General features: G+C 35.2%; 1 protein-coding gene and 1 long non-coding RNA gene across 3 annotated transcripts; both read right to left on the bottom strand.

Annotated features, from left to right (window-relative positions):
* Positions 1-1,428: 1,428 nt before the first annotated feature.
* On the bottom strand, positions 1,429-8,511 carry LOC132174685 (putative trehalase). The gene is made up of 11 exons (XM_088514111.1): positions 7,708-8,511; positions 7,202-7,321; positions 6,340-6,455; positions 6,096-6,196; positions 5,883-5,992; positions 5,146-5,218; positions 4,891-5,055; positions 4,718-4,805; positions 2,441-2,540; positions 2,091-2,304; positions 1,429-1,938 (listed from the first exon to the last, which is right to left on the bottom strand). The coding sequence occupies exons 1-11, from the start codon at positions 8,316-8,318 to the stop codon at positions 1,855-1,857; spliced, it is 1,782 nt and encodes a 593-aa protein (XP_088370237.1). The 5' UTR covers positions 8,319-8,511; the 3' UTR covers positions 1,429-1,854.
* A 149-nt stretch (positions 8,512-8,660) lies between these two features.
* On the bottom strand, positions 8,661-11,241 carry LOC148586739 (uncharacterized). 2 transcript variants are annotated; one of them, XR_015911651.1, is made up of 2 exons: positions 11,001-11,241; positions 8,661-9,714 (listed from the first exon to the last, which is right to left on the bottom strand). It is a non-coding gene; the product is annotated as an uncharacterized LOC148586739 (long non-coding RNA). The 2 variants fall into 2 exon arrangements; XR_015911652.1 differs by having other exon boundaries at positions 10,997-11,241.
* Between the last annotated feature and the right edge of the window lie 1,373 nt (positions 11,242-12,614).

Raw genomic sequence — 12,614 nt, forward strand, 5'->3', positions numbered from 1 at the left:
CTACTATATGAATAATAATTACATAATCTATTTAATGAGTATACTCAAATACAGCTACTATATGAATAATAACTACATAATCTATTTAATGAGTATTACAAATATAAAGATATTAGCTAGATTCTATTTGTCCAGCTACATTGAACGTAAAACCTATAAAAGGAGAGCATTAGGTAAAAGGGACTCTGAGTTTTCCAAAAACCTTATCTCATTACTTTATTTTCACTCCAAAAAAAAAAAAAAAAAGTTTATATAATTTGAAGAAATTTAGTTTGTAAAATACATAAAGAATTGTAGTTTGCCAAAATTAGTTAAATAAAATAGTCGAAATCTAACCCTTTTTTTTAAAAAAAAAAGAAGAAAAAAAAATTAAGATGAAGATAATTGAATTTGAATGTCACAAATTCAAATTAATGTATTTTTAGGGTGTTTTTTTTTTTTTTTTTTTTTTTTTTTTTAGATTGTGTTTGGGGGGGGGGGGGGGGGGGGGTTAAAAGTGCTTCTAACACTCAAAAAATTCGTTTAAAAAAAAAAGTATTTGTTTGGTAAAAAAATTAAAAGTATTTTTAAGAATTTAAAAAGCTTAAAAATGGTCATAAAGCACTTTTGGCAAAAGTTTCATTTTTAAGCTTTTGCCCAAAAGCTCTTTTTGACTTAAAATGTCTATTTCTTAAATGCAATCCCAAACAGGCTTTTAAAAGTATTGTTTTATGTTTTTTATGAGTGCTTTGTGTTTTGAGAACAAAAAATAGGAGACAAATAACAAAAATTTTAATTTTTTATTACATAGAGAAATATCCAGTTAATTTTATCGTATAGAGAAGATGTTCTGTTTTTTTGTTATATTTTATATAAAAGACTTTTATTCTTTTTTATTTTTATTTTTTATTATTATTTTGTAAGTAAAAGACTTTTATTCTATTGGATGGTTTGTGTTACAAAAACCTTTAATCACACGCCATGAGGTTACGCCATGAAGCTATATATTCTTTTCTTTCTCTTTTTTTCTTCAAAGCAATGTCAGGAAATTATTCTATTGAATGGTTTATTATAAGAAGCTTCCATCATGTAAGAGACATTTATCATGAAATTATTCTATTAAATGGTCAAAGTGTGGCTAGAAGCTTCCATTACATGTCATGAAACCATTTATTCTAGGGGTTTAAGTATTACAAAACCCATTTTATTTAACATTTATTGCATCAAATACTAAATAATAATTATTATTATTTTTTATTTCATCTTTTTCACCCATATAACACTCATATGAATTGTTACGGAAATTTATTGCCAAAAAAAAAAAAAAAAAACAGTAAAAACTGTAATTAATATCCCAAATATTGTCCTTTTTTTCTGATGTGTCCTTACAATTATTGAAGATGAGAAACAAGCCGTGAGAGAGAGAGAGAGAGAGAGAGAGAGAGAGGGACTCAAAAAAGTCCTCAGCCAAAGTGGAATTTAAGTGGTTTAGAATATGAGTAAAGCACATGGAAATGATAAAAAGGAGATAAAGCTTTTTGACTAAATTAAATCAACCTGCTCACAAATTCAAATACACCCACCGCACATACTAGCTCCTCCATTGACCCACCCACTGGTCAAGAACAATGGAAAGTCCACTCTCAACAGTTTTTTTATTTTTAAATTTGGTCCGGAGGAAATTGAGATATAGAAAATCTGTCAGTCTCCTCTGTAGCATATACATACATGTATATATCTTGAATTTCAAGTTTATGAAATAAAATAAAGAGTTATTTTATTGTCATGCTTTTATCTGCTGGCCAGCTTGATGCAAGGAAGAGCCTCGTTATTGAAAATGTGCTAGTGAGGCAATTAGCAATAACTCCAAGATCATTAGCAATGTATTGTTCGGTCTTGAGGCCATCCAAACTCCTCCAAAAAAGCCAAAACAACTCCATTTGACCAGCCAAAACCAGTCTGCAATGCAACAATAACCAAGAAACATTTAGATCAGAAGGAAGAAAAATGAGATAAACCATTTCTTTTGTAACAGGAATGTTCATATATAGTAGCAACCATTAATCCATGTCGATCAACCATTCTTTCCAGAAAAGTTAAATGAATATTACCTGGGGTACATATTCACCACCACCTCCAAATTCTCCACACTTTGACACATCATATTTTTCATGCATTGTGCCCGTTTTCTTATAGGCATCATAGTTGGTTCTGATCCACCTCGCAGCAATGTCTTCGGCCAATGACCTTGCGTCTTTTGATCCAGATCTAACTAGACCTTCAACTATCATGTGTTGAAGCGGGGCCCAACCATTTGGAAAGTCCCTATTGTACAAGTTGTATATGGTCATTGATTACTAAATTAAAGAGAAAATGTTTCCTCTCTCTCTTCATTTCTAATGAATACAAATCTTTTCCCACATAAAGATCCAGTTAAGATGAATTTTAAAATGGTACTAACCATTGTTGTCCTGAATTTTTCAAAGAAGTTGCAATCCCAAAATCACCAAGCAGGCCAGAACTTTGGAAGCCTCGCAAGACTTTCTCCACCACAGAAGGATCTTCATATATGTAAACAACACAAGCATTCTTAGTATTCATCAACGTGCAACAAAAAATCGTACAAGCATATGTTGCAAAAGTAATCTGCATTCAAAGTTTGAAATGAAGCTATATATTTCATTTATTTATATCCAAGAAATACGCTGGATGAACACTTCAGAATAATTCTCAGCAGGGGGTTCAAATTATCCTTCCATGATGGCTTATCTATATCAGCAGCTCAGGCCAACATAACCTCATTCTCACTTCCCAGGAAGTATTATTTCTGCATAAATTGTGGAAAGAGTGCACCCTTTTCCTGTCCTTGATTACAGTTACCTCTGTACCATTACTTAGGGATCAATGCTAGTGATGTATTAAACAACTCAACACAAATTGGGATAAACTTTGGAATTTCTAACAGAAAAACAATGCTGCCAATTCATATTATCATCTGTCTGCCAAATGCATATGTTTCAGAAAAACAAGCTACTCATGAACAGCTCCAGCTTTTGCACATTCACTAGCCTATGCAATCTGACCTGAGCTGAAGTTCTAATTTTAGCTATCAGAGGAAAAAGAGAGAGCTAAGCTGAACTCAGTGGTGACTAAATTATGGTCAACCAAAGAGGTCTGTGCTATTCAGCTAATAACAGAACAACTTTAAACAACTTGCCAGACCTAACACACTTATAAATTCACATACCAATATTAACTTAAGAGCAAAATACGCTGTCCACAATCATGGTTTGTTGAAGTCACCAATCGAGGCCATAGAAGTAGGAGATCAAAACCGTGACTTGAAATCTAAATTTTTGAAGCGCTTTTATACGGTGGGACATTATCTCACTTTCAAAAATAACCATCTTCAACTTATCAGGAGTTCTAGACTTATCAAGGTGGTGTTTGGCAAAAGCCCCACGCAGCCTAGACACTGTTCAGTCAAAATTGTGGGTCCTTTCCCTGACGTGCAATTACCCTTTTACCCTTCAATTGTTTTTTCAAAAAAATCCCAGCGCCCGGCCATTTCCTCCAGGTCCCTTCATTTCCTCCAGCTCCCTGTCTTCTCCTTCATGAGTCAGCACCAACCCTTGCTAAAACTTGCTAGCCCGTTTCATCCCCCACCCCCAAACTCCCTCTTCATTCTTCTGCTCTCCCTTTCTTCAGGGCTCTGAAGTCAACGCCACTTCTCTCATCATATAATAGAAAACATAGAGAGACAGATTTGATAAAATTCCACACTGGTGGTGGCACAGATGCTGATGGCCCCCAAAATTCCTATTTCAACCAATACCCTTTTCTTTTTTTTTCTTTTTTTTTCTTCTCATCAATTTCCCAAAACCGTTGGCAAATTTTCTCTCTGCCCAATCAGCCCCAACACCCACCTAAAAAGACAATATGCAATTTTCATGCCCGAGAGAGACCCTATGGTCTCTAAAGACGAACATTAAAAATAAATAATTAAAAGAAATAAAAAAGAAATAAAAGAGAGAGAGAGAAGCAGAACAAAACAAAAACAGAGCAAATAAGCAAACCCCTCTCCCCATCAAACCTTGTTTTTCACTCTTTCATCCCTTCTTCTCCACCCAAATCACACCAATCTCTTTTTTTTCTCTCTTTCTCGGTGGTTTTGGAGACGGATTCATCAATGGAAAGTTGCTCGAAACCCCAAGAAAGAGAGAACCCATCTCCCATCAACTCCCCGACCAGCAATGTCACCAACAGCGTCAGCAGCAGCAACATCAATGGCCTCCAAAGTCCACATAAACCCATCCCCAGATCTGCTGACTCCAACCCCTACCCGACAACCTTTTGTCCAAGCGTGGGATTTATGTCTGGAAAAATTTAGGAGAGAGGGGCAATATGGTAAAAAACAAGATAAACTTTGAAGGAAAAAATTGGTCAACAGGTCAGACACTAAACAGTGTCTGGGTGCTGGCTGTTGCCAAACGAACCCCAATAGTCTCATCCTTAACTAGACCAAGATACGAGCAAACTTAGCTCCAAAAAGAAGATTCAGCTTATCAACATGAGCCCCATTTGGACCAGGACAGCTGAGCTTGTATGGAGCTCAAGCTTGCATCATAAAAGTTCAATCAGGTCTTCAACCCAAGACTGATTAGCATGCTTGAACAGACAATCACACTATTTGGCCTATTTGTAAACCTAGTCCTGTTGGACATTAAGAGTAACAAACCTGAGTAGAATGTCTCAATCCACAAAGGAATAAAATTTGAAGCGAATACATTCTGATTCTGGTTGTAAGCTTCCCAAGTTTGAGTTTCCTAAAAGAATCAAAATGAAGAATCACAATAACTGCTGAAGAATTAGTAACTTCAAACATCACAAAATTTTGTATCAAGGCTCTACCTCACATGTACCATCATTGAGCCAGTAATCAAGCCATTGTCCCATCTTTTCATTCCAGAAAACAGATTTCATTGCCTTCTGTCTAGCTTGAGAAGCTTTCAAGAAGCTCTCAGCAGTGCTATTATCTCCAGTAAGTTTTGCAAAGAAGGCAATGTCTAGTTCCATCTGAATCAAAAAGTATCAGAACTCTAGTTATGTTAACGGGTTACTAAACAAAATTTCAAGGATTCTATTTAAAAGTGTTCTGAGACATACCTTGAGTATAAATGCATTTAAATCAACAGGTAAAACTGATGTTGTAGCCAATGTTGTGAAATCCAAGGGATTCCTGTGAGAAAAAAAGCTCCCTTACCACTTCATTGAACAATTTGTAAATATCCAAAAGCTTGGTCTTTCCAAGCTCTAAGCATATTTCGAAATTTGGGCCGTGGAACCTAATAGTTCTAATATTTGAATCACAAAAGACTTGGAAAGACCATGATTTTCAACTGACCTCATGAGACTTCGTTTTGCATGCTCATTCATCCTCAGCACTTCCCTCATTCGTGTTTGTCAATAAACAATTTCAGGCTAGAATTCAAGCTTATGAACACAAATAGCACTCACCCATGGACCCCTTTTTCTATACTCATTGCCTTCAGAACCTCCCATATAAACTAACTAATTTGATGTGAGGCAACTACTTCAACCGCATCCAACTCTATAAAAGATTACACCATATATTAAAGTAGAGAAAATTTACCCCTATTGGAAGGTCATTAGGATACCCAGAGTATTAAAGTTGGCTGCAACTAACTTGAACTTGGCCTGAATTATAGCTGTTTGGAAGTTGCAAATTTGCCCCCCAAAAAAAATCATACACTTCTTCAAATTATACATAACACAACAATGTAAGGTGTAACTCTAACTTACCGGCATTGAAATGGAAAAAAAAAATAGTGATCAGGACAGAGGATTACAAGAGAGACTAATTCTCAAGAGCAAATTATTACCTCATCCACCTTGTGCTGAAATCCCAGCCAGATTCAGCGGTTGAAGCCAGTTCACGGTAGAAATGTTGTTTTGCAGAAATACTTGTGATATTGGAAGCAGATTCCTTGTCCTGTGAGACAAAAACCAGTTAAAGATTACACCTCTCACGTTCTCTACGATATACAAACAACATAATTTCTGCTAAGAAATTCAAGCTAGAGAGAAGGACACACAATGGTTGAAGATTCAGGCCTTGGCTTGTTCCACATTGCATAATATCGATTTAAAGTGTGACTGGATGAATGAACATCATGAATAGTCACCTTATGTATTCCTATTGACAGCAGAAAAAGAAGAAGTTAAAAAATTTAGGCCATGGAAAATAAAGCTAAGAAAGAAATTTAAACATAATTCTAATCTGAGCAACAAAGCAAAGGCAATCAAGAGAATATCTAAGTAAAATATATCTCATTGTACCTGAACTCCAGAATTGATACTCTTTGAGCAGTGCCGGGAGAGATTTTTTAACCAATTGCATATCGCCAGTCCTACTATATATCTCGTGAACCATAGAACTCAGGAGAGGAGGTTGGCTGCGAAAGGTAACCCCAAGTTTCTGGTTTAACTCCACTAGAGCAATTAGAATGCAGATGAACTTACGTAAAAGAAATTTGCATAAGTGAGATTTATACAACATAATGTCGAGGGAGAAAAACAAAAAAGAAAACTTGAGAATTAGATGATAACACATGCTGAAAGCTTTAATGCCCAATGTAAAAGAATGAAAATTATATTTATATGCATCCTCGTATCTTTCAATTCAAGACAAGTGGTTTGCTATTCATTTTATATATCATGAAAAGATGGCAAAAATAAGTTTAATTTAAGATTCCGACTTTATATTAGTGGCCTGCAAAATTTATAAGGCATATGACCTTCTAGCTATTATGGTGTTGGCTTTTAGACATCAAGTCCTCATTATAAACAATCTGACTGCACCACTATTTACCTAAATAAGGGCAATATGAAATGAAACTCATCGTGCATCAAGCTTGTTGCCTATTAAGAAATTGAATGACAAAGAAAAAGTTTTTATTTTCGTTTAACATATTGTACTCCAGAAGAACATTACAAAGAAACTGGAAAGAAAAAAAGGGAAATGATACTTAAATCATGTAAAAGAGCACAGGCCAATGACAATCACCACAATATTTAGTAAAAGTTAATAAAAATGCCATATTTTCAGAATGAGGAATATAAATAAGAATCAACAATGTGGAATACAGCAGCACATAAAATACAATAAAACAACAGAAGCAGATAATGAAAGAACAAGTACCTTCTGTTAGTGTAATAAGCCCTTGCACCATTAAGAACATGACCATATTTTTCTATCAAGTGAATAAGATTAGTCACAATTCCTACTGCAGTCTCATACATCTTACTTGCCAGCAAGCCCCTGCACGAAAAACAGACATCAATCTTGATCCCATTAAGGGATGCTCCACATGGCCCCTTTCTGACCCAACAATTGAATAAAAAATTCACTAGCTAAGAAAACAATCAGTTTCTAAATTGGACAGTATCTCAAACCCAACCCCCCAGCACCCAGAAAAACAAAATTGCTCCCAACTGACTGCAGGACCAGCATTTACAATTAACCCTGTATAGCAATTGATTAAAAATGAGCTTAAAACGAATGTAGAAACCTCAATAATTACTGTGCATTAGAATCTAAATCACCAAGTACCATCTACCTTATATAGCAAAAACTCAAGACCCCCACCATTAATCAAGAAAGTATCAAACCTCAAAGCAAAATACGAAAAGTAACAGAAAACTCACCTAATAATCCAATAAGAATCCCAGTAATTGACCTCTCTAAACCGTGATCCAGGAATCATGACAGGCTTGGGCAGAGGAAGCAAAGTATGAAACTCAGGCCGCTTCACGACCTCATCAGAGACTTTCCTACTCAAATTCTTCCACAAAGCATGCACCTCCAGAGCCCAGGCTCTCACCTCCTTACTCTTCACCTTTGGCAAGAACCCCTCCGGCTCCGGCACAAAATCCACCGGCTCAGCGTACACCATATCATCCCCTGCACCCTCAAAGAACTCCTCTATAAACCCATTTAACTCCTTAACCGATACCGACCCGTTTGCAGACCTTGGAAGCTTATCAAAAGCGTCCTGAGTCTTGGATAGCTCGAACTTCGGTGAGAGATCAACGTAAAGTTTTGGGTCAAATTGTGACCCTCCAAAGGTGCTGAGAGCGGTTTCTTGGACACGCTCGAGGAAGCCGATCAAGGGGATTGTGGGAATCACTGGGCCTGCACTGTTGGAACTGCAAGATGACAAAGATTCTGCGACCTTCATGGTTATCTGTACTAAGAAAAACGCTGCAAAAAATATCAAACAGAGCTTGAAAAAGCTACGAGCTTGAAAGCCCAACATGGCAATTGGCAGGAGGAGAGAGAATCTTTGGCATCAGAGTACGTGGAAATCGTGGGGGAGAAAAGTTAGATCATGGCAATTGCCACGGTTTGCGTCCATTTGCCACATTGCTTAGAGTTACAGCCACGGCCCGCGGGCGGACGTTGAGGCTCCCTCTCAAGCCAAGTAAGAGAGTCGTCTAGCCAAAAGGGGTGTCAATTGTCGAACCACCCTTCTGTTTTTTTTTTTTTAAAAAAAAAAAAATAAAAAAAATTAATTTTTTGCTTTTTGTTTTTTGTTTTTTGTTTTTATTTTTTAGTTTAAAAGACACGTATAATAATATTATTAATACCAAGAAGTGTCACTCGCAATAAAATATAAGCTTATTTATTATTCATCTTCTTTACAAATTTATTGTTGAATCTATGAGATAATGAGATTCTCGTATGGTTCCACATGAGTCTAGTTCAATTAACGCCAAGGCAATCAACTTGGCATTATATGATTGTAGGTAACACTCGTGATTATATGATACTCGATAGTTTCTGTCAAAAAATTGAACAAAACTAATTGTAAATCAGTGTAACCACCTAAACTAATTTTACATTTTTCCCTAAATTAAATAAACACAAGCTGCTACAAATTCAATTCCCACCGCATAGCGCATATACTCTTCCATTGACACAAACCGTGGTCAAGAACAGTGGAAAAGTTCACTGTAATGCAGTCCTCAGTACCAAGATACATACCAGTACCCCCACCTCCAGATTCACCACTTTTCCACATCATAATTTTATGCTTTTGTTGGTTCTGATCCAAATCATATCATTGTGTTTGAGCCCCTGCTTCTATTAATCCAGATTTTCTTCCCCTTCACAACATGATAGAATGCTTGGAAGACATATAGCAATAACCAAAAGCAAACTTCTATCACTTGTGGTTAATACATAGGCTATCTATCCATGGGAAGGAAGGAAGAAGTCTTTGGTTTTTCGTGTTGTCAAAGAGTTGAACAATGATCGTAAGTTCCTCTATTCAATTATTTTCCTTCTTGTTGCAAGATATCTGGTCGTACACATCTTCTGGTGATAGAGTCGTGGAAACACTTTTTTCTTCCATATTTTGGACCTTAACTCCGTTGAACAATATACTACTGCTGAAACCTGTAACAAAGCGCATGATAATACGAGCTGACCAGAAGAAACAAGGCTTAGATCTGACCATACAATAGTAGCAAGGCTTCCCTGACAGCATACCATGACTGGTCATATATCTGACCACACAATAATGGCAAAAATGATTCTAAAGATAAATCTGCATTTGTCAATTCCTACGTTGCTGACAATGAATGAAGTGCAAATGCTACTAACCAACTTGACAAACCAAATGGCAATGAGAACCACTCAAGGCGCAATACCTTCAACAAAACATTCCAAAGGGATTAATAAGTATGCAGTTCACACCATGTTAGACGGTACAAAGCCTCTTGATCAAAAAAGAGGAAGACAATTAAGAAGTACAAGTTCAGAAAATACTAATATTTGACCTATCATGGATGACAGTGAAGATGTCTGAGGAAACTGGTTATGCATTCACAATACACTTAGATAGTTGAATTGTTGGTTTTTGCTGCTTATATAACAAAGCTCATACATAAGCTGTTGAAGTGAACATGTTAGATAATTACTCATAACTTATATAATCAGTTTGAATGACCCTTTTTCCCCCTCTCAAAAACAGAAAAAGAAGGAACCTTGCTATTATGCAAGAAAAAGAACACTATTAGAACTAACTGAATAATTAGAAAAGATGCCTAATGATGAACTAATTGAATCCCTTATTATGAGCACCTAGAAGTAGAGCATCAAAAGCAACTAAAATGGTCATAATAAGCAGTTCATAAAGTATTTTGCAACCAGCAGTATATATACCGACAACCATTAACAGAAATCTATATTTAAACCAAGATGGATTGACTATGAAAAGAAAGTTTCAAATCCACTCTATCAGGGTCATATACACATTATCAACAACAACGTGTTATCAGTTATGCCTGTTTATGTCATGAAGAATGCTCAAGTGGGTTACTCTAAATAGTTCTGGGCTCTGGAAAATTACCCATTCAATGGTTAACCATAATAGTTTATGCGATATCAACAACTAAAAATCAAGAAATCTTGAAAAAGCACTACTTGAAAAACTGATGCCACGCTATGCATTGAAGAGTGCAGTTCAAATCTTCAAGTGGGTTACTCTAAATAGTTCTAGGCATTTGGAAATTCACCCAATCAATCTTCAACAATCAAAGTTTTAGCACTCCTACAACTAAAATATGAAATCTTGAACCATTGCTCCTACTGCCCATCACCACCGACAACCAAAAAACTACATAAACTTGAAAAAAAATTGTAACTTTTCCACAACCATATCCATATCTCTCCCTATAATCAAAATATCCACACACACACACAAAAAAACAATTTTAGCATCACAATTTCACAGTTATGGGTTTTTAAAGCTCCTCAGTTGTCCTTCGAGTTCCACATGCAAAGCTTTACAGTGATAAAGCTTTCAGAAATTGGAACGATATAAGCATCTGATAAATTCATCACCAGAGCCATCTCTCATACAACCACCACCATGAAAAAAAACTAAGGAAAAAATTAATCACAGAGAGGAAATTAAAGACAAACCCATACTCGCCTAAATCCCTGCGGCGGTCCAGGAAACCCAAGAACCATGAAAGCCTTTTTTTTCCCCCGAATCAGATAGTAAAAATACTCCTGCTTTTATAGCCAGGGTTTCTCGAGGACAAATACTCTGATAGATTTTGTAGGGCTGGACCGGATTCGGGACCCGGGTCTCGGGTCTACCGCATGTATTCGAGCAGCTCGGGTACGGGATTCATCTGCGTGCACCTCAGGATTTAGGATTTTGCTTTTTCTTTTTCTGTCCGAATTAAATGATTGGGATTTTATAGACTTGGGTAATTTATCAAAAGTTGCCGTGGCTAATCAAATGGAGTTGAATCAAATATGTTCCATAAACATATACCATGCTAGTCTTTTGGGGTCGTCACAACTCACAAGTAGGTGTACTTTTTATGTTATTAGCCAAGATTGGAATTCCTAAATAATCTTGTGTTTGGGTGAAAGGACAATCCAAAATTTTCAGAATTTTTCTTTGTAATGATACAATATAATCCTGTAAATAATTGTGCATACAAAGTTTTTCTTGCTATCTTCAAAAAATGTGGTTATTTCTTTTTTTTTTTTTTCTTTTTCTTTTTTTAAATCAAAATTGTGTGCATTCATGACAAGGTAGAGGCGTAAGTTCCATTTTTTTTATTATTATTATTTTTTATTTTTTTCAGGAGAGAAGGAAAAAAATTTATCAAACAAAACCTAATAGCTTGTCCAAAAGGGGATGCAAATGACAATGCAATAGGCAAACCTCATGTCAGAAAACATATGGGTTCCGCCTGCTCGAATAAGTGTTTAAGTAGCCTCAGTAGGTATAGCTCAAACTAGGGGTGCAAAGGCGCTAACCACTAACCGTTAACCGCTCTAACCGCTTAACCGTATTAACCGCTAACCGCCTAACCGTTATAACCGCCTAGCGGTTAGCGGTTAGCGGTTATTGGGTTTACTAACCGTAACCGCTAACCGCCTTTTTATATAATATATTTTTATAATTATAATTATAAAAATATTTATACATATAACATAATCACTTCATCATTAAATCGCAATTTTTAAAAAAAATAATTAAATCACAATTTGAGTATTAATATATTATCACTATAATTTATATGATTATATCACATGAGATTGATCATTAAATCATTTGATTATATAATAACAAATTATACATATATAATATGACATAACTCATAAGTATACTAATTCATACTAATACAACAATTAAATATCTAGAGACTTATTTCCAATGTATGTTATAAACTCATAAGTCTATATATGTTATAAGTCTATATAAGTCTACATATGCATATGAATAATATAAATGTATAATATAAATACTTAATCATATGATTTAATGACAATTCAAATACTTTATTCAAGACTTCAAGTGATCATATTATTAATGTACAATGATGATATGATTCGTATAATATCAAATTAAGTAATTGACATTGGATTAAACAATAACCAATGTGTTACTTATAAACACAATTTAAGTATTAATGTATTATCATTATAATTTTAGTAATTTATATATTATCGCTGTAATTGATATGATTATATCACATGATGACTTGATCATTAAATCATATGATTATATAATAATAAATAATAC

The sequence above is a fragment of the Corylus avellana genome, chromosome 3 (assembly GCF_965113065.1).
Source record: "Corylus avellana chromosome 3, dhCorAvel1.hap1.2, whole genome shotgun sequence".
Taxonomy (NCBI): Eukaryota; Viridiplantae; Streptophyta; class Magnoliopsida; order Fagales; family Betulaceae; genus Corylus; species Corylus avellana.